The following is a 27,937-nucleotide window of genomic DNA, read 5'->3' as shown; positions in this document are numbered from 1 at the left end:
GGATGGATCACTTCCTTTCACGACTGCGCTCCCCCCGAATCTTCACTACTTTCCCCACATCCTCGGCAACTTTCCTTCCCGCTTCGAATCGGCCCCCACTCGTTCAGAGCGCATTCATGTTCTGTCCACTCCGACATCCGCGATCTCCAATTCCGAGGCTACCTGCCGCACAGCCTTCTATGTTCCCCAAACCAAGTCGCTATCCATCGACTAGCTCCCAAATCTCTAGTTTCAATGATATCAATCTTAGCGTTGCTTGTGCGTTGCACTATATCCATCATCTGTGTATGTAGAGACTGCAGCTTTCAAGAGCAAATTTTAAGAGATCATGATTGATGTATTGTGGCCTCATGAGGCAATGCTAAATGCGGTCATACGCTCGTGTCATATTTCATGGTCAGAGCTTCCAATCAATGTCGTGTGTATCCAAATGGGCGCCCTCTTTGATCTCAGCCTCGTTTCACCATTGGCATATAGCGCACACAGCCTGCTAAGTACTTCCACTTAGTACCGTGCACTGCAGCGTTATCTTTTACTAGCCTATAATTCGTCATCTGCGTGCGTTACGTGTACGGCTTTTTCGTGTCACCACTTCTACCTCGCGGCACCATCAGTGCAACATCTCAGTCTCAGATCATCTAATCCGTCGCACGGGTCCGGTCAAGCGTGTATTTGAAGGCTTTAGTATCCGTGTTGTGGTCGGTAGCGGCCACTGAGCCGACCGAGATGTATCTTGACGCACTGTCCGACCTGTATCGTATCGAAGAGGACAAGTATCGGATTTAGGGCTCTGTGGTTTGAGGACCTTTTGATCACGTGGGACAGAGGGATGGTTTCGACGTCTGCTGTTACTCTTTATGTTACTCATTTGAAGGTGCTGGATTGAGATTGACTCTTTGTTGTGCATGATGGATGCCTGGTGTGATTATGTGGAAGCCTCTGTTACTGGGCTCTTTGGGCGGTCTGGCGCAGTCCTTCTATGAATACATCCAATGGTAGTATGTTCCCGGATCATAATTTCTAACGGCCTCCAATCCCACTAGTAGCTACATCCAAGCCAAGTTCCTTCTCTGCATTCCTGCTGTCATGCATCTACTCTACTATCCCTCAGTACACGCCATTAAGCACTTATAATAGAAGTAGAAGCTGTCAAAAGAAACCCACATCACATAACTCATATCAATCCTCGTTAACGTAGCGCTCATATACGTCCGCATAGAACTTCCTGCCGACACCCCTATGACTCCTAATCTTCGTCCTCAACTGACTCTCCCCCCACGTATCATATCGACCTTGCAGAAACGCACTATCGATCTCCCTTCCCTCCGCGCTTTCCCCGCCTCTGCTTTCCCACGTCTCAAAGTGCGTTCGCAGCCCGTCCAACGCCTCCCGTTTCGTCAGATCCAGCCTCACCCCCTGAAAGAACGGGACGCTGTAGCGTTCCGCCGTTTGGCTTAATACGCGATGTGTGGTTGCTTTGCATACCCCGTGCGTGATGACTTCGAATGCTTGTCCGATGTTGACGACGAATGTGTCGGGGATGGCTGGGATGTCGATCCATTGGCCGGCTTTATTGAGTGCCTGCAGGCCGCCGATAGAGGGGGAGGCTTGGAGGAGGAAGGTGAACCAGCCGGAGGAGTCTTTGTGTGGTCCGACGCCTTGGGAGGGAGTGGATGATGGTGGGTAGTGTACGAGCTTGAGACGGTGTTGGTTGGAGAGGTAGGAGTGGAATGTGAGTGGTGGGAGATCGAGGCATTGTGCGACGAGGGTGAGGAAGTTGGTTGAGAGAGTGGTGATGTGTGAGATGTATGACTCGATGATGGGTTGGCTTGGTGGCGATGTGGCTGGATACTGCTAGGTGTCAAAATCGTGGATGTTGTGAGCCCAGAGAACGAGCCATTCGTGGACCACTTTGGCGTTGAGGATATGGCATAGATTGATATAAAGCACGGCAAACTATCTTGCATGGAGGAGGAGCAGAGTATCATCACAAACTTGTCGCTCAAAAAACAACACGATAAGCGCACTTACTTGACAAGGCCCTTTCAGCCTTTCATATAATGGCATTCCCTCTGTCCATCGATCCTCAAGCTCGGTCGCAAACTCATACTGCTCTCTATTATCCGTCCGACCACCAGTCGTCTCAGAGCCTTCGCCGCTATAGCCAAGAAAATGCGGCGAGTTCTCCAAAGCTACCCTAGACTTTTCAACCTGAGATAAGTCAAACATGTTTGACATTGTGTGCACAAGATCTGATATGATTTCGCTGGGAACGCCATGATTTTTGATATACAGGAATCCGATCTCGGTCAGAGCGAAGCGAAGCTGCTTCAAGAGATTTGGCTTCGCTGCTGGGTCATTGGCTTGTGCGAGGTCCAGTATTGGGACAGATGTGAAGCTTGTGGTAGACCCAGGCGTTGTTGTCATCTTGTGTGTATGTTATGGTTCAGGGAGTTGGGATGTGGTGCAAATAAGCTTAATACACATCGGGTTTAAGCGTGGTGGGCTGGTGCACGGACCTCTGGTGAACGAAACCGTCGGCTCCTTTTCCTCCTTCATCCTCTTATCAACATTCGATCAATTCCTTTAGTTGTGTAAATCTGTCTCGCCTAGACAATATGGGATCCCAGCTACATTGTCACGTCATATGATACACAAATCGATAGATCTCGAGGGTGCAAGTCCTGGCGAAAGCACAATCTATCTACCCACAGTAACACCGTGCTGTTATCTATCTATCAAATCTCGTAGCCGGTCGCCAAGAGCCTGACATGGTCCGGAATACTATGGACTGGTACTCTGAAACAAAACATAGCCACCTATGCACCGGCAAAGCCTTTCGTCCTCGATAATATGGCGCCATCCAGCCACTGCATGTCTGCTAGACGTATCAGTCACCGGAATACTACGGATCAGGCGGTTATAAGACGTCCGTAGACCTAAAAAGAAGTCCTTAGAAAACATAGAACTGTCTCACTCTTTGATATATTCACAGCGTGAAAGCCCGTTGATGCACTTACCATTTCTCCGTCGCCCCGGTGCATCATCCCCTTTACGACCACCATGGCTTTGCGACCACCAAATTGCAAGCTCACATCCCGAATCCTTGGTATAATGAGGGTTCCCATCGATATCATCCAATCCTTGGGCCACTCCATCCAAGCGTTCTATGACAGATTCCAGACACGAGCCTTCGCAGAGGGAGTCATGCCACCGCCCGGTACAGCACTTTCGTCAAAGCGTAAACAGCCACGAAAGCGAAAGCGCAAACTCTCTATCACATCTACCCAGCAGTTGAAGCGGACAAACCCGCAAAAGAGCTCTCCTCTGTTCCAAAAGCTGCCTCCCGAGGTCAGGAATCAGATATGGTTCTATGCACTTGGCAATCGCCGTTTGCACTTTCGTCTTTGCAATGGAAAGCTAATAGCAGGTGTTTGTCAAAATGTGTACGATCCAGTGCTTCGCGAAACAAAGCAGGCCTGCAAGTTGGGCTTCCTGTGCGTGTTTGATCCCGCAGGTCTCTCTTTTCTGCCGATTCTACAGACTTGTCGACGAGTGTATGTTCATGTCATCTATTCGCCCATTTTATATGTCTAGATTATGTACTGTCTCGGACGGTTCGCAATGGTAAGCAAGCGTGCTGACCTAAATTTCCAGATATCATGAGGCCATACCACACGTATATGGGTCAAATCATATCGAGTTCTGGGATTACTGGTTTGCATCCCGCGCAGTCTCAAGCCTGCCAAAGGCCATAATTCCCAATCGCCTTGCTAACATCCGACACGTCACATTCAAATGGGACAGCATTAACCTAGTCCCCAAATACAACCCAGGACCAGAACACGCGTGGCGATATGTGGACGAGCACTGGGTATGCGTCTGGCGGGCCTTTGGGAGGATGCCCAACCTCGACGTGCTGAGAGTGCGGCTCTGTCGTATGCGCCTATGGGGAGTTTTGGATCCGGAGGGCTACTTTACGGATTCTGAAGACGACATGCTGTTGCCGCTGAAGGCAGTCCAGACTCGGAAGGTGTTTGAAGTGCTTGTTAGTTGGCCGCTGAAGGAGAATGCGAGGACACGGCACGAGATCAAGGGGGTCGTGCGCCAACTACCAAGATTCAGACGAGGGGGCAGAGCGATTTCGGCGCAGTGAATTGAATGGATGGTAACGGTACGGTACGGTACCTGTACGCGGCAACTAACAAAGCGGTTTTCACGCAAGGAATATCACTGTTCTTTTTTTGCCCAAAATGCGACAAAGACTTGCCTAGACTATAGGTGGATATTAGTTCTGCCATGCGTCTGGCTGGGATTAGTGTACCGAATCTCTGCATCCGCCATCTCCGCTCTTTGCCAGCCTCGTCTGAAACAGGCATGGCCCACTAGTAACCGCTAACTTTCTGGTAGTCCTGTAGAAGGTAGGCCCATATAGCTATATTGATAAAGTCTTAGCCACGTATATCAGTCGTTTTAGAGATGATATGGGACCGAAAGGCACCTGCAATACCACTGCAGGTCTTAAAGATGACAGATATATAGTACAGAACAACATAGGAATGCGCACAATGCTGATTGGTAACTTTCCGTTGTCACAGCTATCTACGACACGATATTCACCGTTCCCATCTCACATCTAGGACTCCGTTCGTCGACCCAGTCCAGCATCGTCAGCACAAGAAGAGCAGAAACTACTACGAAAGATAGACCTGCAACTTATGCTCCTCCATAGCACTACATTACTCGTCAAACAGAAAGGGTGTCGGGAACATAGCAAACACAAAAATTATGAATCAGGAGGCTAGACAAGATATCATCCCGGAGCTAGGCATGACACACACGACCACAACGTTGTCCAGTGTACCTTACTTTGTGCGTTACAGCCACTACCTATGGTATATACTTGGTCGCAAAGTGAATTATGTACATCCTTTGCCAGGTACCGTGCACTGTTCTCACGAAGACAATACAATGCTTCCGCTGAGCTTTTTGAGTCTAGGATCATAGTGCGTTGTGCAGGGGCTTTCCCTGGAATTGTTCGGATTCTGAACTGGACTTTCTTGTTTTCCTAGGGGTGTAACCGTGTAACGCTCGCATGACATGCGGCAGGCCGGAATAAAGTGGGCTTGTATATTCCTCATTTCTTCTTTGAATTGGTAGATTTGTTTGACTGAGCAAGAGGTGTCCCCTGGTTTGAGTCCGTTCTGATTATACTGCGGGTCTGAAACAGGTCCTTACCCTGGCGTTACTGGGCAGATGTGTTGTCGGTACAGATCTTATGAGATATGTAAGCGTGTGGTTATATTCGGTAGGCCTCACGGAGACACAGCAGAACACTATATATGGCCGCAAAACGACGTCGGAAAGAGCATCTAGGTACGAATTCCAGACGTTGCTCCTCCGTTCGACATAGGTACCATGAACATGCATCGAAAGAGAAACATGAGAGTAATCATGGAGCGGACGTTCATATATACAGATGACCAGTTCGAAGAACTCTCTATATCATATAAGCTTTAAAAGAATGTATATAGAAATATACTTCCATAATATAGATATATATTTAAGACCTTTAGTATATATATTATAAGACCCTCTAGCCGGAGGAAGTAAGCCTAAAGGGCGATTTATTTATACGTTCACATAGTAAAGAGGGCTAGAATCTAGTTAATTACTATATTTATCCGTGATACTAGAGACGGATAAATATTAAAAAGCTCTACTAGCTATTTAAATATTCACCCCTCTAATATAAATAGGCTTACTTATTCTCTATACTATAAGGAGATAACTAAGTCTATTCGCTTATAGCTATATTAACCTCTATAAGCGGTAATATAATATCATACCACCCTAGTACCGGTCACTTGCCTAATGCTGCACACTCTACGCTTATGCTGAATTGTTTCTTGAGAGTTCTAACATCGTTATCGGTATAGCTATGTAAGAGGTAGGATAAGTAGTAGAAGGGAATCATAAAGTCTATAGTTACTCATGACTTATTGTGTTGAGTATCTTCTCAAAGCTTGACCTTGGTGTCGGCTTCATGGTAAACCAGTCAGTCATCCTTTTGCGGAAAGCGTAGCCTGTGGCAAATACGTTGCGCATCTCCTTGCCGCCTCCGTGTGATAAGGGTGTACTTGGCAAACACATTAGTACCAGTGGTGTTCCCGTTGCTTGAGGTCCGGTCGACCAGCGTGAATAGATGCGTGGGCGATTTTCCATGTCATAGATACGCTGCCAGCCAATGCCCTCAGCGCGAGTCAAGCAGCAAATGATGATTAGGCTGAAACCACAAGAGCGAGCAACACAAGAAGCTTCCACTTCACCGCTGAAAATGACTGTATCCCGATTAGCGGGATGGGAAAGGCATAACGAATTGGCTCCCGTGTATCTCGCGTCAGACAGTAATGCTTCGGATCTCTCCAATACCGCCTCCGGTGTAGCTTTGGCTCTCCAGCATCTGTCATAGCAGCCGATAAAGCATGGTTCCATCTTTTTTCATGGAAGTTCCATTGCACTTCAGAAGCAACATACTTAAGTGGGGGATGAAAGAATCCTGGTGTATCCTCAACATCGAAGATCATCTCCTCTTGGAAGTTCGGTGGAGGGTAAGAGTTTCGCCCTTCCGGTGAACATGGGTGAAACTTGGAAAATCCTTTGGAGAACTCCCTACCCTCGAACTTGGACGTGTAGACTGCATTTGTTGGTTTCTGAGCGTTTTCTTTCAAGCCTTCATCTACCGCCTGAATAGAACGGTCACCATACACGAAGTATCTTTGCTGAGTCGCATCCGGTGAACCCATGGGAGCGACCCAGAAATTTGGTGGCGGTGGCCCATATGTTCGCCACTCTCTTTCTTGAACCTCATGACAGGCGCCTGGCTGGGTCCTCGCGACTTGCGTCAAGTTTACAGTGAACCATGGCTGATCTGTTGGAAAATACCTGATCATCGCTGCTCGTGGTATAGCAATGATAAGATCGAAAATGAGAAACCGAGTGTATAGATTTAAGAAAATTATACCAAGCGCGTAGTTACCTCGTAGCTTTTTAGCCACACGCTTGTCTTATCAGTCGTTTTGCTAGAAGCTGACAAACTTAGAATTTTCCATTTCAGGCGTGTGTTCTTACCCTGATCTTTTATAGTTGATTTATATCTATATCTCTATATAGAAGTCTATATATTATAATATCTATAGAGACTTATAGAAAGTAATAAGATAATATATTCTATAAATCTCTAAGCTCTAAATATCTAATTTAGTCTTTAATTAGAGGGTTTAATTTCTTAGAAAGAGATATAAGATAGTTTTTCTAGAACCTAATATAATTTTTATATAGATTCTTTTCTAAGAACTTCTAAGAATATTTAAAGATTCTTCTCTATCTCTTTAAATAGACTTTATAACTAAGAATTAAGCTTATAGATATATAAAGATCTATTTAATTATCTATTAGTATGACTAAAGAGAGATATTTAATATATTATATTTATTTTATCTATAAATTAGTCTATAGAGCTCTAGAAGTTTAACTAGTATAATACATAGTTATTAAAACTTTCTAAAAATAGGGTAATTAATATTTTAAAGTTATAAGATATTAATAAAGAATATATATCTATTACGGAATCATTTAGTAATTTATACTTAGTTTCTATATATACTCTACATTAATATTCGTTTTCCTTCTTAAGCCTCTATGATTCTATTAGAGCTAGTTCTACCTTACTCTACGTCGCTTCGTTAACTTCTACCTTACCTTTACTTCTACCTCCGCTCGACTCTACCTTACTACTTCTCGGTCTTTATTATCTCTTCTGAGCTACTACTTCTTAGGCCTCGTAGCCTTTTGAGCCTTACTATTTCTTAAGCCCTGCTACTTTCTAATCCGTACCTTGATTACTATTTTTCGGCTTCTCAATTCTCATACAGGTATGGAAGCTTAGGTTTGTCTTTAACATGCTACTTACGAGACTCTAGAACTCCCTACACCTCATAAATATGCCGCACGTGCCGGCTGACCAGTCTGTGGGCATTCTAGCCAACTTCAGAAGTGACTTTAGCGATTTGATGGATGGGAAACCGATACCCGGAGAAGGCCCTCACAAACGGATTATATAGCAGTATGGCTGTAAGGTAAACCAAGACTACAATGACTCCAGCAAAAATACGAAGCTTAGAAAGGCCATGCAAGGCTCTCTACTTGAAGAAAGGGCCTCCTACGTGAAGACCTTTATCAAAGGCGTGACAGGAGGATACTCGAAAGGGATCTGGTCGGGAAACTCGTGGGTGCCAGCGAGCGTGATTGACAAGGGAAAGATACGGAAGCTAGATATGAATGAATGGACCTTCAAGATGAAGTTAGTAGGGTCTCGCGCCCCGGTTCGCTCGGTTCCAGGACCCCTGATTAACTCCAAAGACACGAGTGTCCTTGGGAGGACTATAACACAACTGTTGCAGCAGATTGACAGCGACCCTACTCCATACATGACTGATGAAATCAGGATACTACTCGAAGGAAGAGCAAAGCATGGTAGCTTTACCATTACATTAATCACAGAGATACTCATTCGGGGTATTAAGTAAGCTGGCTTGTACAAGGCTCTTAATAAGCCTCGGTTTACGATATCGGACATCCTCAACGAGTCTCGGTTTCAAATTAATAACCAGTCGGCCTCTGGCATTGGTGGAACATATATACGCCATTACATTTCTTTAGTCTCCGTCACCCGTTGGGAGCCAAATAAGACGTACCTATACGTCGGTAAGAGTGTGGACTTCAGACGTCGCTTTAGACAGCATTCGTCGCCTTCCGCCGATACTCGCTATTTAGACTTGTCATTGAGTTCCTAGTTGGAATCCGTTGGAGTCTGTATCCCGAATAACACGGCTAACATCGAGCTAGGAAACCTAGTGGAGCAAGTCTTCGTCTACCTCCTCGGTTCCTATAGCAAGCTCATTCTTATTGATATTGGAGATTCTAGCATACTTGATGGACTCCTAGGTCCTAGGACTCCCGAATTTAAACTCTCACTGTGCTAGGTAATAGAACTCGCCTCTCATTTCATAAGGCTCGCGGAAAATGTATTCGCCAAATCTGGATTCTCTGGCGGGTTTAGTAGGTAGTCATTCGGGGTGTCTGAAGGTGCTAATGCGTCGAGTCTATACCAAGAATGGTCGGCTGGTGTCGGTCAGCAGAATTTATTCTTTAGAACTGATTCATTCTCCAAGGATATAAGTAGTGGGATCTCTACCCCATAGTAGTATTTAGGATGGCAACGCATAGGAAGGCGCGCTGGTCGACGCCAGCTGACGACCCGAGCCGTTCGCGGATGTTTATTTTTATAAGAGGTGAACCTCAAACCTCGAGACCGTACATGGCGTTAATGCTTAGTGCGACGGTGCTCGACGATACTATAGGGCCGCAGCAGCACTAGGACTTCCAAACCGTGTTTGAAGTGCGTCTAGATGGGCTACCTCATCCATTCGGATGGTCGAGGTTACCATCCATCGGACCATTCAAGAACTGGGATCAAAGCTGTTCCGTCGCAGTACGCACAGTACAGCGTCGACTGCTGAAAGGTGCTAATATCTTCCTTGTGGGTATTATTGGAAATATTTCTCGCATTATCAGTGTGTGTTATCAAGTCAGCAACAGCTCTTTCTGATACAAATAATATCTTCCATCGTCTTCAGCATACATACTCATATACTTTCTTCTTCCGAACTACACGTCTCTTATGTCCACTTTCCATAGCATCTGCTAGAATCTTATGGTTCCTCCTCATGTCTCCTGGTTCCTCGCACAGGACAAACAATTGTCCAGGCCAGGCTCACTCAGCACTATCCTCGCTCTCCCTGCATATAGCCCCTTGTTATACACCCCTCCTCTATCAGAGAATGCAAGCCCTCACTAGCCTCAGCATAGTATGGTATTGTAGTAGCACTGTTTGAAGTGCTGTCATTATACCTGTAGTGACAGGATCTGTGTTTGTGATTTTGTTTTTTCGGTTTCGTGTGGTTGGATTCCAAGGTTTTGGGAGTTGTGGGTGGATGCTCAGAGCGAGGTTTGCGGTTTGGTTATCGAATGGGTTATATGACTGATATGGAGATGGTGAGTGAGTTGATTGGTGGTGTTGTGTTTTGTGCTAGGGAGGCGAAGGCGAACGGTGAATGAGTGAAGACAGCAACGAAGCAGAAGCCGAGACATGATAAAGCAGGACAAAAGAGCTGATCAAAGGCGCCGAAACTAACACGCACCAGAAAATCCATCATGCCTTTACCTCGATTTGGTTTTTTTTTATATTCATTTGACATATGGTCGTACACCATACTCTGTTCAGTCGCCCATACATGCATACGTGCCCCTCAATACCTTGCACTATCACTCACGAGCACAACAGCAGATATATCAACCATGACAAGTCTGGCGCTCGATACACATGGGGGCATCTTCATCGTCCCCTATGATAACTATATAATCAGTGCGACGAACCCCCAAATACTCTACACAAGAGCAACCTAACCACATCTTTCACATATCCCACCTCCAAAGGAACGTATCTTGACATATATAGCTCCACTCGCACAATTACATGTGTGATTAATACGTGTGTATGTAGTATAACGCAACCCGACAGTCGTGTTTTGTCCATCTCAGCACTGCATTTGTGAACTTCAAAAGGGGGGTTCTCGACGCTTTCATTTCTAAAAAAAGGGGGACGTCTGCAAAAAAGAAGAGGAAAAAGGCATAGCCCGTGAGACAGAATACCGAAAAATGTATGATGCGGATGTCATGGTTTCTTGTTTTGTGCTGTCTTGTGCTGCTGCTGTGGCTATTGCTGTGGCTGTATGCAGGTGAGAAAAATGACCATGACCAAAGACACATTTCGATGGGACCGGGAGCGATGGTGGAACGAGAGAATCTTGAAGCGTCCTTGAGGAGGCGGTAGACTCGGATAGAGTGCGTGATGTCGAGTGGGCTATACTGTCAGAGGAAGTACCCTTTTCCCTGCAACATGGTGAGCCGACCCAAGGCCGGGCTGCTCGAGCTATACACGAACCATTCGACTTTCAACGAGAACCTTGCAAGACCGACATACCGAAATACATGAGAGGACGAGTCGAGTGGAGAAATGAACAGGTGGCAAGGCAACTCTTGGACTGAATTTGATGCTCTAATGGAGACCCTAGGCAGTCATTCGTGACAGGAGAAGCCAAACGAGCCTCAAAAAGGTAACTTGATGTGGTAATATCTATGGCGACTTCAACATCATGTCATGTTGAAACGTGTTTCGTGTGGCGATGTGACTTCACGTGCTCCGTTGTAAATACTCGCGGAAGACGCCCTTGTAATAACCGCGACAAGTCAAATATTATTTCGCAGAGCCTCAGGCTTCAACTTCGAATGCACATAACATCAGAAAATAATTGACCAGTACTAATTAAGCAGTGCAGCGTCAAACCCCGAGACGGACACAGCACGAACCTGCATTCAAGATCTGGTTCACTGGGCAAGGTCTCGGCTCGGATCCTCGGGGAATTGACGGTGTGCACGACAGTCATCCGGTCTCGATACGAAGCTGCGTTGCTAAGTGTATTAAAGGTTTAAGCGACGCCACAGATGCAATCATAGTTACCATGATGTTAGTCCCATGACGCCATATTATCACAACGGGTGGTCTAGAACGAGTGCTATAGTCAGCAGTTGTAACGCTTGAGACTTGTACCGCTTATGACATGGAACACCATTCATGGACTCATGGGATTCTGGCGGGCCGCTCTATCGATATTCTAGCGAGTCTTGACGCTCTTCTGACGTGTGGGCAGCCCTACACCCAGAATGAAGCACGATCTTGACAGAGCCCCCAAGTACACGAAACCTAGATTGCCCCAGTCAATGGCATTCCATGTCCAGAATTGCCAATAAATCTGCACGCCCAGCGAGTGAACTGTGAATATATGCCCAAAGTCTGCAATCAAAAGGCCTAAAAGAAGTACCTTCCACACCCGTATGTTCGAGGTGGTGCGTAGCACGAGAGCTTCGTTCAGGGTGAAGGCGAAGTATAGGTTTGCAAGTTGGCTCAGAACGATGCGTGTGCCTTCGGGAATGGCATCAGTGGACGCAGGGGCGGATCGTGCATGTGTCAACTGCAGGTAAGTGAAAGGATAGAATTGAGCGTATACTGCGCCGACAATGGTGGAGATGGGCTCGATATACAAGAAGAAGAGGCGGTACCAGAGAGGTATGGCACTGAGGGAGTCCGGCGTGGCCATTGTGTCAGCCACGGTATGCAAAGAGTGCAGCAATGACTCGGCGATAATTGAGGAGGTGATTGTAGCTGCAGCACGGAGGGATAGGTAGCGGAGTCGGAATCGGAGGGTAGGTGAGTGAGTTTTGAGGACCTCGGAGTGGTCAGAGTGTAAGAGTAGATGGTCAAGTGAGGGAGTAGTTCGCGCAAGAGGACCAGCTCATGTGCGAAGGTGTACCGAAAAATGGGATTCAACAGGAGATGAGGATTCCGTAGCAGAGATGCAAATCGGATTGAAAGAACTGGGCCTGGTTGCTTGGAGTGGGTGATGATGTTGTTGGTAAAGAGGACGGGAATGAACAAGATTGGTTGCGGAGGTGAGGGTCGGTGAGAGAGTGACTGAGGCAGATGATGTGCAGAGGGGCATGTGATCGTATGTACTGTATGTATTGTACGCATGATTGTACAGTACGATGAGGCTGAAGGGCTAAAGCCGGGCGGTCGGGGCAGCCGATCTCTGGATGTTTTACTTGCCCATTCAGCCCACACTGAGCCCACTGAGCCCACTTAGCCACCACCACTTTTACCCGCTGTTCGCCGTGCAAGTCGGCCCCTCATTTGGGCCCTTTGCCGCCTTTTTTTTCCTTCAGGGACCGGGGCAGGCTGGTAAGGTAAGGTAATCAAGGAGCCCAAGAGCCAGCCAGCTAGCCAGCCAGACATCCACCCTCTCCTCGCTCGTTCCCGGGCACTTTTGTCACGCATCACATCCACCGGCCCCTACTAAGCTCCTACACTGGCTCCAATCCATCCATCCCATAGCCGCATCCGTAATCCGTTTCCGCATGCCCATGCACAATGTCACCCTCCGTATAATAATACACCATAATAATATCTAATAAGCTTTCCGCTTCTCATTTGCCTCCTCCATCTACCACACACTACTACTCCTCGCTCACGACCTGACCTCCTCCGCCTCCTCCTCTGCCATCCTCTCTCTTGTCTCGTGTCCTGTCTCGTTCTCTTTGGTTTTGTCCCTATCGCGAGCTATTGTCCTATATCCGTCGTCCCAGCCTTCCTGGGGCAACATAAAGTTTCCTGTGTGAGAAAGCGCCCGCTAGGACCACGTTATTCTCAAACAGCGATTTGTGCCTCATCTCACCCAACTCCCTGCAGCATTGTTGTCTGCTCCAACGACGCATAAACACCCCGACCCGCCTCCTCACTCTACCTAATACCCTCACGCATCTTTAAAGGGTGCTGTGCCTCTATTCACTTGCTTCGCTCGCCGCGTGCGCCTCCTGTGTCACTCATTCACTAACCGAACCACGAAACAACAAGCCTCCGCCTGCTCACTTCTTCGACATGAAAGTCCCGACCACCTTGAGCCTTCGTCCGTCAGCCTCTAAATCCACTTCCTCAACACAATCTTCCTCTACACAAGATACAATGCCGCAGGTCAAACGGACAATCTCGCAGACCTTTTCGCGCTCCAGCGATGCCGGGTCAGCTTCCTCGGCTTCACTACGCGGGACAGGTCCTGCGATCCAGCAACACTCACAGAAAGAGCGAAGGACTGAAACCGAAGATGTAACTGAAAATTCTTCATCGTCGTGTAGAAGACTGCTGCGAAGAGCCTCGACTGTCACTTCTCGTTCGGTACGCAAGCACGTATCCTCACACTTCAAGAACCGACAAGACACTGCCACTCGCGACTCGGCTCAGGCATTGTACGATACTCCAGAAGATGCACCGCTCGTGCAAGTCGCCGAGGGAAGAATGAAGATGTCCGCCTTCAGAGGAATTGTGAACATGGCTACCCCGTCCAAGAGGCGACGTGGAGCAGCTTCCGGTCCATCCGGCGAGGAGGGACGCTGGAATCCTCCTGCAGCACCAATGCCAGCCAGCTACATCCATCCTGCCTTTAATCTGGATCCACAAAGCGGACGAGCCGCCAAAGCTGCTGCGGCTGCATACTCCAATCTTCGAGCTTCAGACTCGGGTACATCTTTCCAGCTACCTCCCCAGTCGCCTGCATCTACTCGTGATGATGAGAGTGCTGTATATTTGGATGATATGCCTGAGGTGGACTATTCCATTCGTTGTGGTAGGCCTGACTTTCTCCCATTCACCCATCAACTTTCAGCTAAACCGTCGTAGATTTTGTTCGTGTAATTCCTCCCGAGCTATCGCTAGAAATTTTCGGATATCTCGATGTTCAGTCTCTTGCCCGATGCGAGAGTGTTAACAGACAGTGGAACTTTCTTGCCACCGCCCCCTCCGCCTGGCAACATTTATTTCGCACAAAGTACGAACCAAAGGTTCACGTTTCGCCGACGCCGATCCAGATGGGTGGTCTAGGGTATGGAGAGCTCATTCCGGGTCAGGATTGGAAGTTGATGACAAAGGCTCGCCGTATAATTGAAAGACGTTGGGCCGGTGAAAGAGCCTCAGCGGTGTACCTCAACGGCCACACGGACTCAGTCTACTGCTGCCAATTTGATGAGAAGAAAATAATCACGGGCTCGCGCGATCGCACGATTCGTGTTTGGGATATTGATACGTACAAGTGCATCAAAGTTATTGGTGGTCCCGCAGCCAAACCAACTACCAATATCAACCCTCCTCTACCCATGGTGGAATGTACGCACTCCAACGTCGAGAGTGCAAACGGTACACCCTATGGCGACAGCATCTTTTTCACTCCGGACGACTTTCATTCCCAAAGTATACTTTGTCTGCAGTACGATGATGATCTCATGGTCACTGGATCTAGCGACACAACTTGCATCGTGTGGGATGTCAAGACCTTCCGGCCGATCCGGCGCCTCCGGCGCCATACTGCCGGTGTTCTCGACGTGTGCTTGGATGCAAACTACATCATCTCCTGTAGTAAGGATGCAACCATCTGCGTATGGGGTCGTGAGAGCGGAGAACTTTTGCATGTGCTATACGGCCACCGAGGACCAGTCAACGCTGTGCAAATGAGAGGGAACCTCCTGGTTTCCGCATCTGGCGACGGTGTAGCGAAACTCTGGGAGTTGAGCTCAGCAAAATGTATAAAAGAGTTTATCTCGGTTGAAGGAGGCCTCGCTGCCGTTGAATTCACCGACGACGCAAAGTACGTACTCGCGGGCGGTAACAACATGGTTGTGTACAAGTTTGATGTTACGACTGGTGAACGCCTTCACACGTACCAAGGCCATGCAGGGCTCGTCCGCAGTCTTTTCGTAGACGCACCGAACAATCTCGTCGTCAGTGGCTCCTACGACCAGAGCATACAAGTGTTCAACTACGCCACCGGTGAACGCATGTGTCACTTCGAGAATTGGACCACTAGCTGGATTCTGAGCGCGAAGAGCGACTACCGAAGGATCGTCTGCACGAGCCAAGACGGTCGCGCTCTGCTGCTTGACTTTGGACACAACGTACACGGTGTTGACCTCCTGAAATCCAAAGCCGCCGCTCCCGCATAATCATCCCTTCTTCTGTTGATACTAATCCACCCTCCTGCTGTTCTGTACTAGATGGGCATTGCAATGGCGCTCGGTGGTGATTTTTATTCCTAATGTTTCTGTTGTCACGCATTCCCTTGTTTGCCTCTATTGTTCAGATCTTCTTCCCTTTACACAAACATACCCTGTTTATTAGTTTTAGCGGCATGGTGTTTTTGCACTCTCTACTGGGGAAAAAACTAGTATGGTGTGTTACGCGCATAGCCAGGCTGTGGTGGTGTGTAGACTGCTACCCCTGGACTGTACCTGCTTTGTCTTTAGATGTTGAGTGTTAGGCCGCTGCCTGAGGCAGACGGCTCTAACATTGTCCAAAACTTGCTATAATAGAAATCGATTGTCTACTACCTACATATCTGTCTGTGGCTGCAGTCTTTAGCCTGTCATTCTCAAGTCATACTCGTCATCTACAATAGTAACCGTGTATCAAGTGGAAGATCTCTAGTAACAACCGCATCACATCACCTCTCCTCAGGCACAGTCAGTCAGCTTATATCCTCCCACACGCGCTCTCTGGTAGAACCCATCCGGATCATACTTCTTACTCGTCTCCACCAGGAACGCTCTATTCCGCTCGCCATACCCAGCAAACGGATCCTGCCACCCATGGCAGTAATTCAAGTACTTATACCGATGCGCCGTCCCACGTGCCTTCGCATACGCGTCAATCTCCTCCGTCGTCCGCCGCCCACACTCCTCCACCACCGCTTCATCAGCCGCATCCCGCCACACCGCAAGGATAAGCACAATCACAAGCGGTTCCTGCTGATCTTCTAACCCAAGACAATTACCACCACCACTACCATCACGATCACCACCCCGGTTCTGCATCATCGACACCGCCATCGGCTGCAGCACAAACTCCCACAACAACCCCCTCACCCGCCCCAGTCGCGCCCGATACTTCTCCCACGTCGCATGCACATACATCAGCGTATCCAGATCATTCGCCACCGTCGTCGTAGCCTGAAACTGCATGCTGCCCGGCGTGCACAGCCCTTCGTGCTCGCGCGCCGCGCTCGTGATGCTCTGCACTTTCGCGCTGCTGAACACCCGTGGTAGTGCTTTGAAGCCGTCGTAGCATGCGGGCCAGGCTTTGCCGTCTGTGTGCACGAGGTTGAGGATTACGAGTGGGATGTATGTGAGGCCGAGGATGTTGATGTCGATTATGCATACCATTGGGGAGGCGGCGGGGTCGTATGTGGTGGTGGAGGTGGGATTTGTGGAGGCTGTTGCTGCGATGAAGGCGTGCATGGCGCGGATGCTGGATAGGCGGGTTGTGCGTGTGCCGAGGGAGTAGAGGAAGCCGCCCCAGAGGGGGCCGGCGGGGAAGGTGGTGGTTGTTAGGCTGGTGACGATGCCGAAGTTGTTGGAGCCGCCTTTGAGGGCGCGGGAGAGGTCGGCGGTGGGGGAAGAGGTGGTGGTGGTGGTAGTGGTGAGGGTCCCGTCTGCGAGGACGATGTCGTAGGAGGTGATGTTATCGCAGGCGAAGCCGACGCGCGGGGAGAAGTACGATATGCCGCCTGGATAGGGAGTCTTGGCTTAGTATTGCTCTGCGTTGTGGAAACATTATGCATGTTTTGATATTTCGATGCTTAAGAAAGGGGGTAATGATGGATAAAGACGTACCTCCGAGGGCGAGCCCGCCGACACCAACAGCCGCATTCCGACCCGCGGCCACGGCAAGACCCAGCGGATCCAGAACGGAGGAAACAGCGCTCCAGGTCGCGCCCGGGCCGATAGTAACGGACTTGCGGTCTTCGGAGAGCTCAACGGAGTTCAGGAGGCGGAGGTCGAAGACGATGCCGTCACGGGCCGTCGCGGCGGTCACGACATAATTGTGGCCGCCGCTGCGGATGGCAAAGGTGGGATGCGGGCTGCCGTCGCGGATACTTTCGTCATAGTGCCGCTTTATGATTTTGATTGCGGTGGAGACTTCCTGTGCGGTTAGGGGCTTGACGATGCATTCCGGGATGACGCTCTGTTGGGCGAGGCCGAAGTAGGAGGAGATGGACTCATGAAATGAAGGGTGTGCACCGAAGAAGACTGATTCGGGCAGAGCGGTGGATAGTTCTGTGCTGAGTGCAGTTTTCGTTGTGATGTACGCTGGTTTAGGGTCTGGTTTTTTGCTTGATAGGAGCACAGCGCGGAGGAAGAGGGGGATTGCGGCGAGGATGAAGGTTGCGAAGAGCCATGGGCTCCACTGCAATGTCAGATCGAAACCCATTGCAAAGCGACGAGACTAGAGAGGACAAGTACGAGCGTTATACAGAGTCAGACATAGGCTACATGAAGTTATTATAGAACGATGCGGCTCATCGTTTGGACTTGTAATATAAGGGGCGGTATGAGTAGTCTTTCGCGTGTCGTGTGGAAGTCGTCGTTTGCCTAGAACCTGACTCTCTTGGCATTCGGATGTCGCGCTATGTCTCCCCCACCCAAATTTACGTGAGACGGACATATTCTGGCATTTTATCGTGTACTCGTCGCCACATGAAGTCTAAATATACGTATACTATCGAATATTAGTCAATATACTTGGTGTTGAGTCTCCACGTATTTTTTTTACCCATATGCCCTCCTCCAGGTCGAAAAAACCCGCTCGAAGCGTTCAGTTCACGACAGACGCGTCAGTCGAACCTCCTCCTCCTCCTCCTCCTCCTCGTCAGCGTAAATCTACTACTAAATTAGTAGAGGCTACTACTGCGAGGGCAATGGCGAAGAAACAAGCTCGTAAACGTACCGCGGCGCCGAAAAAACCACGTGTTGTCGACATTTCGGCGCCTCCTGAGGCTATACCTGCTCCTCCATCTGTCTCTTCGTCTCTATCTCCTCCTCCTCCTCCTCCTCCTCCTCTAGTAGATTCTATAGATAGCGAGCGGGATGAGGTTATAGAAGATGAAGAGGAGACGTATAAGATCCACGTGTCCTAGAGATTACGTGTTAATAGAAAGAACGAGGCGGCAGATGAACTCACTACTGTTCCGCGATGTGCGTTTGAACGTGAAGTGTACGAGAGTACGATTAACGACTTGATTAGTACGAGACTCAGTACTAACGACTGGGCCTTTAATACTCGCTAGGTAGTATATAGCCTTAGTGTGAGGAAGAAACAGAGGAGGACTCTCGCTATCAATGACTGGTCGATTATTAGCTGGGAGAGAGTCTATACAGTCATAGACGAGATCCACTCGCTCGCCAATACGAAGGATAAGGTTATTATGATTACCTTTAAGGATAGCGTGAAGTGCGAGTCCTGGGGTAAGAAACCTCTTTAGCAACCTCAACGTACTCGTCACCGTGACTCTCCTACACCATCGCCAGGTACAGGACTTCGAAGTTCGCCGAATATAGAGACTCTATTAAGAGGGCGTGCCGCGATTATACATAACGATGCTTAGTAGAGGAAGGAAGCTGGCCTAAAACGGATCGAGATAATTAGTATAATAGAGTTAACTTACCGTTGTACGGACGTTGGTTGTACTAATGAGCGAGGCCACTGTTTTATCGTCCTATCCTTATCTAGTCGTCTTCATTATAAGATTAAACGCGCGTCGACAGAGCCATAGGCACACGCTATTACTGCTGGTATTACTAGAGCCTCCGTTGAGGATCCTCCTATAGGTGTAATAAAGTAACTCGTATCTAAACCCTATGAGAGAAAGTCAGTAAAGAAGACAGGTATATCTGGACAAGTCGACCTCGCCACCCTTACTGAGCAACTCTAGACTCAGAAGGTTTAAGCAGCGATTAACGAGCTTTAGTACCGTCAAGAAGATAGAAGAGTAAAGGATGAGGAAAGGGCTGAGCGTCAACGTTTTAATGAGTAGATGAGGCAGGCTCAACTTCAACAGGCTAGATTTAATCCTGTATTCGCATCACGTGTGCCTCTATATCCATTAGGTATTCCACCGCCCTATACGTCACCGTCGCCGACTCGTAAGGTTAAGAGTCAGCGCCCTCGTCTATCGACGCCGCTAGAGACGATAAATCCAGCACCATATAGTAGCCCTACTCAACCAGAACTTCATCAGGCTAACGTGGTTTAGTTAGCACTTGAATAGCGACATGTGAAGGAAACTCATACGAGGACGAAGGACGGGATTAGGTTACTCCGCGAGTACGTAGTTGATAACTATTATTAGTATAGGCAGGTTAAAGAGATTACTCGTCCTGGAACTGCTTATCATGAGGCAGCGAAGGCGTATGGCGTCCTATTAAGCATAGTATTAGATGCTCGTCGCTATCTTCATAAGTATAAGGGTAATCTTAAGGTAGTAGAACAGGAGGAAGCAGCGAAGGCACTCCATGGACTCGCTTCTGGGGCTATATGAGGTTTTTAAGTAGAGATGCTACGAAGTTCATATTAAATACGTATATATATAAATGAGTATATCTCCTCCCTATGAATATAAGCGAGAACAACGTGACGTTAGTCAGTAAAGAGTATAGTAAAAAGTTGACTAATATCCCTCACTTCTGCCGCAAAACCACACCTTCTACCACGCTCAAACTGCTTCAAATCCGCGATAATACGCTCTCGTAGCGTTTCATCAATATACCAACCGTTAGCCGCATACTTAAAGAAGCGGAGAGCGAACTGATCGCAGCAGCTATCCTTAAAGGCGCGGTGTAAGAACTCCTCGAAGTTGTATGACTACTCACGTACAAACAGGTACCACCTTCGAATCCACGCCTTCAGGACTGCCCATACCAACTCAATAGAATTATAATCAGGTGAGTAAGGCGGTGTATATCGAAGAGTATAACCAGCTGCAGCAACTATAGGAGCAACGTCGTCGTCGGTATGAAGAGAGAGATTATCCATGATGATAACCATAGCCTGATTAGGGTACTTCTCTTGTAGGCTAGGGAATAGGTATACCTCTAGCCAGTCGATGAACTCTTGCTTATTATAGTAACCTTTCTTAATACCATAGGTAACGAAGCCATTAACAGATATAGCACCACATGCGCTATACGTAGGGCCTCGATTGATCCTCGCAAATTGCCTAGGAGTCTCTCCACGAGGAGCTCTACCTCGTCTCCTCCATCCCGTTTTCTCGTTAAAGATAACCTCATCAATAAATATAAGGCGATCAGCAGGTAGCTGAGTAATATCCTCACGATAGGAACGACGCGCAACCTTAGAGCGTTGGGAATAAATACGCTGTAGTAGACGCTTAGTCCACCCTCTCTTCTTTAGCTGCTTTAAGATAGTAGATGGTGAGGTTACTATCTCGAGCTCTTTATATACCCATTTTACCATCTCATCAAGGTATAGCCATCCCTCTTCGAGCAGGTGCTCGAATAGTAATCCCATTACGCGATCACTGAGGATAGTCTCACGACCACGCGTCTTCGCGGATAGAGGCTTGTTTCGCTGGCCATACGTAGCAAGATTATACCTCATACGATTGACTGTCGAGACAGATACTTGAGACTTCTCTGCGGTAATAGTAGAGGGCACGTCGTGCTCAAGGAGGAAGTCAATTCGGCGATAGGTACTCGCGTCGTACGCCTTACCAGGTAGGCCCACTATACGCGACTGTGAGTCGAAAACACCAGAAATATATTATATAATAGGTATACTAACTACTAGATAGCCTCAATAACGTACCGAATACGTGTAATCAGCAATAGCAACGCGTTGGCGACGAGTACACGACAAAATGCCAGAATATGTCCGTCTCACGTAAATTTGGGTGGGGGAGACATAGCGCGACATCCGAATGCCAAGAGAGTCAGGTTCTAGGCAAACGACGAAGGAAGCTAGAAGTCCGACCCCACGTTGATCAGTGCATTAATTAACCAGAATTGGTCTGGTTGTCCGTCGACAAGTGCCTTGACATATTAATAAGTCATCTGTTGGCTTGTCGGATGCATCGCAGATTCGACCAGGTTCTGCGTGTGAGGCGTTGCACCGTGGATATCTCTCTTATCGTTCAGCGCTCTTCGCCGGGTGTAGTAGTCATGACGAAACGAGGTCATGAAAACCAAATGCGTAGAAGCAGTTGTCTTGTTTAAGTATGAGTAGCTATTCCTGTTTATGTTCTCCCTTTCGCATGTAGCGAAGATTCATGTACATTATCCACCATAGCCACTATCCCAGAAATGGTCTAGACTTTGCCCAAAGCCTAACTGCCGATCGACGGCCAGGGTTCCTTGTGTGACGATGCATCCTCACCTTCTTCTATCAGCTGAAGCTGCATCAACATCCGGGATCCGGGCATTGCCTAATTCAAAGTTGCTGAGCCTCTAGAAATTCCTCGAGTCGTGGCTCGTGAGAGATACGTATTGCGTCCGCCGTTGCGTTTCGAAGCTTCGGGCTTAATAGACTGGAATGGAAGGAGAAGAATGATGGGGTGCCAAAAGTCCCCTATTCATCCTATCCTCCTGAACACACAGAGCAACAGAAGATATTCTTTGGCCGTTAGTAGTGCGGCCACTTCGCTCATTTTGAAGAGTCGATCTACCGTGACATGCTCAATGCAATTGCCATAATTACACCATTCCTCGGACACCGCACTTCGGTGAGCCAAAGAAATGTTCATTGGACCTAAAGAGGAATGAAGTGCTCCCTGATGCGGTATGGGCTTCTTTAATCTTGATCCTGTTACTGAATTTAAACGTAGATGTTGGTAGCGAAAAGCTCAAGAGCTAGTGATACGACGCTCCGTCAAGACGACTTCAGAATGTTCTACGTTCGTATATTGGCGACTATTTCTAACTACGAGAAACTTTTAGAACTCGACAACACTTATGTCGGCTGTCGACTGCAGTGCTTCGCTTGAGTCTAAGTATAATATATTCAGGGACCTGAGATGAGATTCTATCTTACAATATAACTTCTTTCAACACCGTTAGACACATCTCAAACTCCGAGAAAGACTAAATCATCCGCGGTAGAAATGGTTCTCTGCGCACTTGCAGGTCTTCACCGACAAAAGTCCCATTTGCAGTCTTACAACCCACAAATGGCTTACAATCAGCCTCACAGCTAAAGTTCATCTCCGGTACTTTCCCCGTCCCGAAGAACTCTCGCAGTACGGCATTCGTGCACTCACTATCCGATGAGAACAAAGCACTATGTCCCGCCGACTCCTGAATCATCACGCTCGATCCGGGAAATCTCTCTGCCATGGCCTGCGCATTTCGCAACGGTGTGACGGGGTCGAGACGAGCCGACAGGAATAATAGGGGCGCTGCCGGAGTTGAAGCATTGTGAGGATCCGCGACAGGAACTGTGTATGGCCCAGTGAAGGAGTATCGCGGACGGACTGTACGTCCGCTCATGGCGATCGTGATATCCGGCCATAAGGTGCCTGCCAACGTGGGGGCTTGCTCGGTGAGGAATTGGACGTCCGCTTGTCGTTGCTCGAGAGTCTTGTTCCCGGCTTCAGGCACTGCGTCGGCAAATCCTACAGCCGTACGCACGTCTCGGCTCCAGAGATATGGCGAGGCTAAGAGTTCATCGTCTGAGATTAGCACGGCCGTGGCAAGTGTTGTGTAGTTCCCCTCGATGGTATCTGAGAGGGTTTGCGCCAAGCCTTCGGATGTGACGTTTGGTCCGTACAATGCGAGGAGCATCTGGTCGCGCATGTCGTCAGAGGTGAGGACTGTGGGTTGTTTGTTTCTGAAAGCAGGCACCGGGTTTCGCTCGAATTCTGTAAGGAACGCCGACACACGGTCGCGGATTGCGGTCCAGTTGCTGTCAGATGGATTGCGTAGGGTGCAATTTGCGTCGAAACAGTTTTGATAGAAGTCATCTAGGACGGCTTCGGCATCGTCGAGGTTCTTCCTCCATTCCTACACTTCGTCAATGTAAAGTTCCCTTGAAACTGCCAACGGCATACTCACACCACTAGTATAGTCATCAATATCCAGGATCCCATCAATCATCACCTTCCCGACGCGCTCCGGGAACATGGCACTGAACGTCATGCCCAGCGCCGACCCATAACTGATCCCCAGCAAATTCAACCTCGGCACCTCCGTCGCCGTCCTATTAGTCTCCGTCCGCCGCAACTCCTCCACACGATCAACAATCTCAACCATATCGCGCGCCACACTCGCCGTCGAAATATGCGGTAGCACATTCGCTGTCACCTCCTCACACAACCTGCTCGCCGCCTGAGCCATCAAATACCGATCGCGCACACCATCTGGCTCCTCCCCGATCCGCCCAACCCCACGCGTCTGCAATATCTCGACGAGCCGAGTAGCAACATCACCCTCGTAGCAATCGAGTGTCGGCGTAGTCCGATACACACCACGCGGGTCAAAGGATAGGATCTCGTAGTGCTTCTCGCCCTCGAGTATCTGCTGCAAGCGAGTGCTCGACGACAGCCCAAAATCGGTACCTGAACCTCCTGGCCCGCCTGGGTTCGTGACGATGGTGCCGCCGAAGCTTGGATCTGTGGCTGGAACGGTTGCGGGGAGGGTTACGATTGCGATGGCGAAGGAGGTGTTGGTCGTTAGGTTTGTGGGCGCATCGAGGGACCAGTCGAGGGGTACTTGTAGACGTGCGCACTTGAATGTGGTGTAGCAATCGTGGTATTGGAGGTCGGGAGTTGGGTGGATTGAGGTCCAGTTAAACTCGTCGTCGCGCTTGGATAGGGGGTTGGTTTGTGTTTGGAGAGAGGAGTATGCGAGTGCGCCTAGGGGAGCGAGGGGGAGGAGAGTTTGAAGAAGCATCCCGTATTAGAGACTGGAACTGTGTAACGTATTGGAATAGCGTTCTGGGTGTAAGATGGCACTGGCATCCCGTGTGCAGAATGCCGCCTTTTATACTTCACAAGACCAATACATGCGTCCATCCCAAGCTACCCATAACGAGCAATCCCCCCAAGCTACCAATTCCCCAAAACAATGTCATAACACTAGGCAGCTTATACGCGTACGACACACACCGTACCAAGCCGACCACTGTATGCACTGCGGAGGTACCAGGCGGAGTCATCACAATAACCCCCCGGCTACACCCGCCCAAAGTAAATGATCCGGCCTATTCAGCCCGTACGTCCACTCCGCCTCGCAAAGCGCGCCACTCCAAGCTAGAAAAGAGGAATCTTGGCTTTTTCTTTGCCAATTGTAATGCTTGATCATCGTTTCCCAGACGGGTCTAGCAAGGCTTCTGCTATACGCGTACACATGTGCACGTGGGACGAGGCTGAATTCCGGCCCCCTTCTTGGCAATCAAACGGGCCTGACGATCTGATCGGCATTCGATGACGTACATGCGTGAGGCAGAAAGAGGAAAAACGACAGTGACGACGGATATTGTATTCCGTGGGAGGTGGGCAAGGTTCTTATGTCGCTTCCACAAATACAGTGCATTTTGGCCAGGATCAGAATTGGAGTCAGATCCGTATACGAAGGCATTTGTGGATAGATATCATTTTGAGAACTTGGCCAGCATTCGTCTAACCTAATGTTAAGTACACAGACAAGAAGAGTCTCTTCTGTCTATGACGGATCATATACATACCTGCCGATGCTATGGCTCAGTGATTTGTTAAAGATGAATTCTCAAGCAAGATCGCAACTCAATGGATTGCGGTGTAATGAAGCCAAAGGGCTAACGGATGACTCTAGTCAGAAGAAAAAGGAGGTCCAGAGAGAACATACGGCTGGGCACAGGGCAGTATAAGAAAAAAACTGGGTAATGGTTATGAGCACCTACATCCGCCTCCAACATAATCTCTGAGCCTGGGGTACGAACTGGAACACGGTACTGGTAGAATCAGATAGCAGCGAAAGCTTTTACGACTCTATTTAGTTATCCGTGTACTTGGCCGAGTGTGAGGCTCAAGTGAGTTATTGTGTTCCGTGGCACAAAAATTGTGGGAAAGGGGTGGTGTAGACGATGACAGACCTAACTCAATTCAAACTCGCGTGTCTTCATCTGCTCCTTCAATGCATAATTCGTACTTTCGGCACGTTGAACATACTCCTGTAAGCTACAAGCTTGACCGTCCATGTACCCGTGAATGTACGCCTCACCAATGAGACTGTACGTTTCGGTTCCACGAACATGACGGAGAACGACCGGTACGGAGCAGCCTTCGATAATGGCAATGACTACACGGGTTAAGTACAGATGCATTGCCAGAGTTGTGAGCTATCTTACTGTCTGTTCTCCACGTTCGTTCAGGTGCTAATCCAATGACCGCTTCTTTGCCGAATTGTTCGTGCTCGTTCCGGAGCGTTATCATGCGGCGTTTCCAGGTGACAGCACGTACACGCCGGATAAATTCGTCTACTACGAAAGGGCCATGCTCATCCACCATGAAACCTGGCTGTCGAGCATGCATGAATGCACGAGAGTAGTACTTCGGCGCAGTGCGACCATCCATGGTTCTATCCGCAACGAGAGTCCTCCAGAATGCGTCTGATCGCTCCACGTCCTCGGTCAATTCAAGCCAGCTTGGTGGCGGCATCCCAACACCGGCTGACTCTCCTCTCTCCCCAACAGCATCAAGAATAAAGCCTGTCACGAATAGGCTACAGCCCTTGTCGCCGGTCCCCAACCTCCAGTTTGCAGGCCTTGCACGTTGCCACGAGGCCTTATACCGATATGAACGCGACAGACCCGACTTCAACAAGGGATCAGCACTGGCGCGAACTCTGCTCACGCCGCCAAATGCACTAGAGCTTGCTTGAGTTTGATGCACCGGTCCGGTCATTGTGATCCATGATGGAAGGGTATTCTTGCTCCTTGGTAGCCTACTCGCAGCCTGATGTGCCCAAGGCTGGAGTATTAGATCGAAAGATCCAGATCTGGAGATAGTAAAGGCCATGAACTTCTTGCAGACTTCAAAAAAGTCCTGTCCGTAGTCGACTGCGATGACTGTCGTACTTCGCCGACTATCAGTGCTCCCCGTCTTGCCCTCCACAGGTTTTACAGTCTGTGATTCCAGAAGCCCTGTACCACTGCCCAAGGCCAATACGGAGTAAATCAAGTCATGTGGCTCGCGCACCTTGAAATCGGAGAGCATAAAAACAAGATCTTCGATGCTTAGGGATCGAGACAACATACCGCCCGACTCGGACCGCTCCACAAGAGTAGATGTCACCTCGACGAGGCGAACAGCACTGAAAGCCCTGATATCTCCAAAGTTATATGCACTATACGCCGGATGCCGAGCTAGTGAGTCGTACTTGACGCGAAACAGTGAGACAGCAGCTTCAAATTGGTCCCAGCTCAAACAGTCCTCGCCGCAGTATATTGCAGCATTCCGAGCCAAGACAATTCCTTGCACCATCCAGTGCTGTTCGAAACACGGTCGGTTGAGGAAACTAGCCAATGCTATGCAGGAATCCAAGCTTGATTCCTGACTGAAATGGTAATCGATACGGGCAAGATCTAGGATTTTACTCCTCATAAACTCAATTGCTTTGCGGCTATCATGATCATGGGATCCAAGCCAAAGGCATACTCTCGTAGCCTGTCTGAGTATCTGAGCCATCATGGCTACCTGCTTATTTTTCTCCTGAATATCTTTCCAGTTCACGCAAATCGCATCTATCCAGAGCTTGCGATGCGGATTACCAGATTGTCTTGGTCTCAAGCTTTTCAGCGCTGCCCCCAAGTCTGGCTTGATATGCAGAAAATTAGACACGCCACCTTCATCGTGGAGCGAGATTCGACTGGACTCGTTTCCTTCCTCCATAGCCCAGAGCAAGACCTCGTAAGACTCATCGTCTTTGCGAGGAGCCAGAGATCCTCTGAGCGGATCATGAATCGATCCTGCATTTAGCTTTAAGATCCTAATGTCTTGCTTTCTACTGAGCGGTCCATAGGCATATGTTCTCATCATGTATGTATGATCTTGACACCCCCCGGGTTTCCTCGCTAAGACAGTCTAGTAACGTTATTGTTGATAATCTGGACGTGCTTTGACAGTTATGCTGACGTCGGATAAGAACAGCGGAGAGGAATATGTCTGGGATCTGAATTAGGTGAGCCGAGATAAGCAGAATCCATCACCTGTAGCCTCAACCCCACATATATCATGCAAACTACGAGCGAGACAGCCACGACGCCTCCTCGCACGAGTGAGCGCTAGCAGATGGCGAACGAAGAAATGAGTCGTACTTAACTGTCACGCACAGTGGCATATTTCTCGAATAGTGTTCAAGTCTGATCACCATATGCTGCTTGCAGTAATAG

At 48.7% G+C, this 27,937-nt stretch overlaps 9 protein-coding genes across 9 annotated transcripts; 2 read left to right on the top strand and 7 right to left on the bottom strand.

Annotated features, from left to right (window-relative positions):
- Nucleotides 1-1,043: 1,043 nt before the first annotated feature.
- On the bottom strand, nt 1,044-2,452 carry EJ05DRAFT_372984 (gibberellin 2-beta-dioxygenase). The gene is made up of 2 exons (XM_033741163.1): nt 2,032-2,452; nt 1,044-1,851 (listed from the first exon to the last, which is right to left on the bottom strand). The coding sequence occupies exons 1-2, from the start codon at nt 2,425-2,427 to the stop codon at nt 1,180-1,182; spliced, it is 1,068 nt and encodes a 355-aa protein (XP_033600411.1). The 5' UTR covers nt 2,428-2,452; the 3' UTR covers nt 1,044-1,179.
- A 584-nt stretch (nt 2,453-3,036) lies between these two features.
- EJ05DRAFT_510819 (uncharacterized protein) lies at nt 3,037-4,156 on the top strand (the record flags this gene model as incomplete). Its single annotated transcript, XM_033748203.1, has 2 exons — nt 3,037-3,557; nt 3,658-4,156. The coding sequence occupies exons 1-2, from the start codon at nt 3,064-3,066 to the stop codon at nt 4,154-4,156; spliced, it is 993 nt and encodes a 330-aa protein (XP_033600410.1). The 5' UTR covers nt 3,037-3,063.
- Nucleotides 4,157-5,988: 1,832 nt separating this feature from the next.
- Nucleotides 5,989-7,089, bottom strand: EJ05DRAFT_528378 (uncharacterized protein; the record flags this gene model as incomplete). The annotated part of the gene is made up of 2 exons (XM_033748907.1): nt 6,538-7,089; nt 5,989-6,463 (listed from the first exon to the last, which is right to left on the bottom strand). The coding sequence occupies exons 1-2, from the start codon at nt 6,951-6,953 to the stop codon at nt 5,989-5,991; spliced, it is 891 nt and encodes a 296-aa protein (XP_033600409.1). The 5' UTR covers nt 6,954-7,089.
- Nucleotides 7,090-10,566: 3,477 nt separating this feature from the next.
- On the bottom strand, nt 10,567-11,100 carry EJ05DRAFT_372967 (uncharacterized protein). Its single transcript, XM_033741162.1, has 2 exons — nt 11,066-11,100; nt 10,567-11,013 (listed from the first exon to the last, which is right to left on the bottom strand). Exon 2 carries the CDS (start codon nt 10,888-10,890, stop codon nt 10,606-10,608), a length of 285 nt encoding a protein of 94 aa, XP_033600408.1. The 5' UTR covers nt 10,891-11,013; nt 11,066-11,100; the 3' UTR covers nt 10,567-10,605.
- A 695-nt stretch (nt 11,101-11,795) lies between these two features.
- On the bottom strand, nt 11,796-12,278 carry EJ05DRAFT_492980 (uncharacterized protein; the record flags this gene model as incomplete). The annotated part of the gene is made up of 1 exon (XM_033746082.1): nt 11,796-12,278. One exon carries the CDS (start codon nt 12,276-12,278, stop codon nt 11,796-11,798), a length of 483 nt encoding a protein of 160 aa, XP_033600407.1.
- Nucleotides 12,279-13,154: 876 nt separating this feature from the next.
- On the top strand, nt 13,155-15,980 carry EJ05DRAFT_372845 (WD40 repeat-like protein). Its single transcript, XM_033741161.1, has 2 exons — nt 13,155-14,357; nt 14,411-15,980. The coding sequence occupies exons 1-2, from the start codon at nt 13,616-13,618 to the stop codon at nt 15,724-15,726; spliced, it is 2,058 nt and encodes a 685-aa protein (XP_033600406.1). The 5' UTR covers nt 13,155-13,615; the 3' UTR covers nt 15,727-15,980.
- Nucleotides 15,981-16,233: 253 nt separating this feature from the next.
- On the bottom strand, nt 16,234-18,538 carry EJ05DRAFT_486027 (FAD-binding domain-containing protein; the record flags this gene model as incomplete). Its single annotated transcript, XM_033745499.1, has 4 exons — nt 16,234-17,285; nt 17,392-18,004; nt 18,403-18,438; nt 18,506-18,538. The coding sequence occupies 4 exons, from the start codon at nt 18,536-18,538 to the stop codon at nt 16,234-16,236; spliced, it is 1,734 nt and encodes a 577-aa protein (XP_033600405.1).
- A 3,946-nt stretch (nt 18,539-22,484) lies between these two features.
- Nucleotides 22,485-24,827, bottom strand: EJ05DRAFT_372742 (alpha/beta-hydrolase). The gene is made up of 2 exons (XM_033741159.1): nt 23,623-24,827; nt 22,485-23,571 (listed from the first exon to the last, which is right to left on the bottom strand). The coding sequence occupies exons 1-2, from the start codon at nt 24,457-24,459 to the stop codon at nt 22,654-22,656; spliced, it is 1,755 nt and encodes a 584-aa protein (XP_033600404.1). The 5' UTR covers nt 24,460-24,827; the 3' UTR covers nt 22,485-22,653.
- An 812-nt stretch (nt 24,828-25,639) lies between these two features.
- On the bottom strand, nt 25,640-27,581 carry EJ05DRAFT_500470 (uncharacterized protein; the record flags this gene model as incomplete). The annotated part of the gene is made up of 2 exons (XM_033746999.1): nt 25,640-25,845; nt 25,895-27,581. 2 exons carry the CDS (start codon nt 27,579-27,581, stop codon nt 25,640-25,642), a joined length of 1,893 nt encoding a protein of 630 aa, XP_033600403.1.
- Between the last annotated feature and the right edge of the window lie 356 nt (nt 27,582-27,937).

Source organism: Pseudovirgaria hyperparasitica (genome assembly GCF_010093815.1).
Source record: "Pseudovirgaria hyperparasitica strain CBS 121739 unplaced genomic scaffold EJ05scaffold_8, whole genome shotgun sequence".
NCBI classification, from domain to species: Eukaryota; Fungi; Ascomycota; class Dothideomycetes; order Acrospermales; family Acrospermaceae; genus Pseudovirgaria; species Pseudovirgaria hyperparasitica.
The sequence above is the reverse complement of the archived record's forward strand: the minus strand, read 5'-3'. Positions and strand labels throughout refer to the sequence as shown.

What these genes read in the sequence shown, in the direction of transcription:
- EJ05DRAFT_372742 (XM_033741159.1), bottom strand. Translation starts at nt 24,459, where the DNA reads ATGCTTCTTCAAACTCTCCTCCCCCTCGCTCCCCTAGGCGCACTCGCA. An exon ending in TTGATGACTATACTAGTGGT is followed by an intron (nt 23,572 to 23,622) that starts GTGAGTATGCCG and finishes GACGAAGTGTAG; the next exon opens with GAATGGAGGAAGAACCTCGA.
- EJ05DRAFT_372845 (XM_033741161.1), top strand. Translation starts at nt 13,616, where the DNA reads ATGAAAGTCCCGACCACCTTGAGCCTTCGTCCGTCAGCCTCTAAATCC. An exon ending in GGACTATTCCATTCGTTGTG is followed by an intron (nt 14,358 to 14,410) that starts GTAGGCCTGACT and finishes AAACCGTCGTAG; the next exon opens with ATTTTGTTCGTGTAATTCCT.
- EJ05DRAFT_372967 (XM_033741162.1), bottom strand. Translation starts at nt 10,890, where the DNA reads ATGTGTCTTTGGTCATGGTCATTTTTCTCACCTGCATACAGCCACAGC.
- EJ05DRAFT_372984 (XM_033741163.1), bottom strand. Translation starts at nt 2,427, where the DNA reads ATGACAACAACGCCTGGGTCTACCACAAGCTTCACATCTGTCCCAATA. An exon ending in GGCTGAAAGGGCCTTGTCAA is followed by an intron (nt 1,852 to 2,031) that starts GTAAGTGCGCTT and finishes GACACCTAGCAG; the next exon opens with TATCCAGCCACATCGCCACC.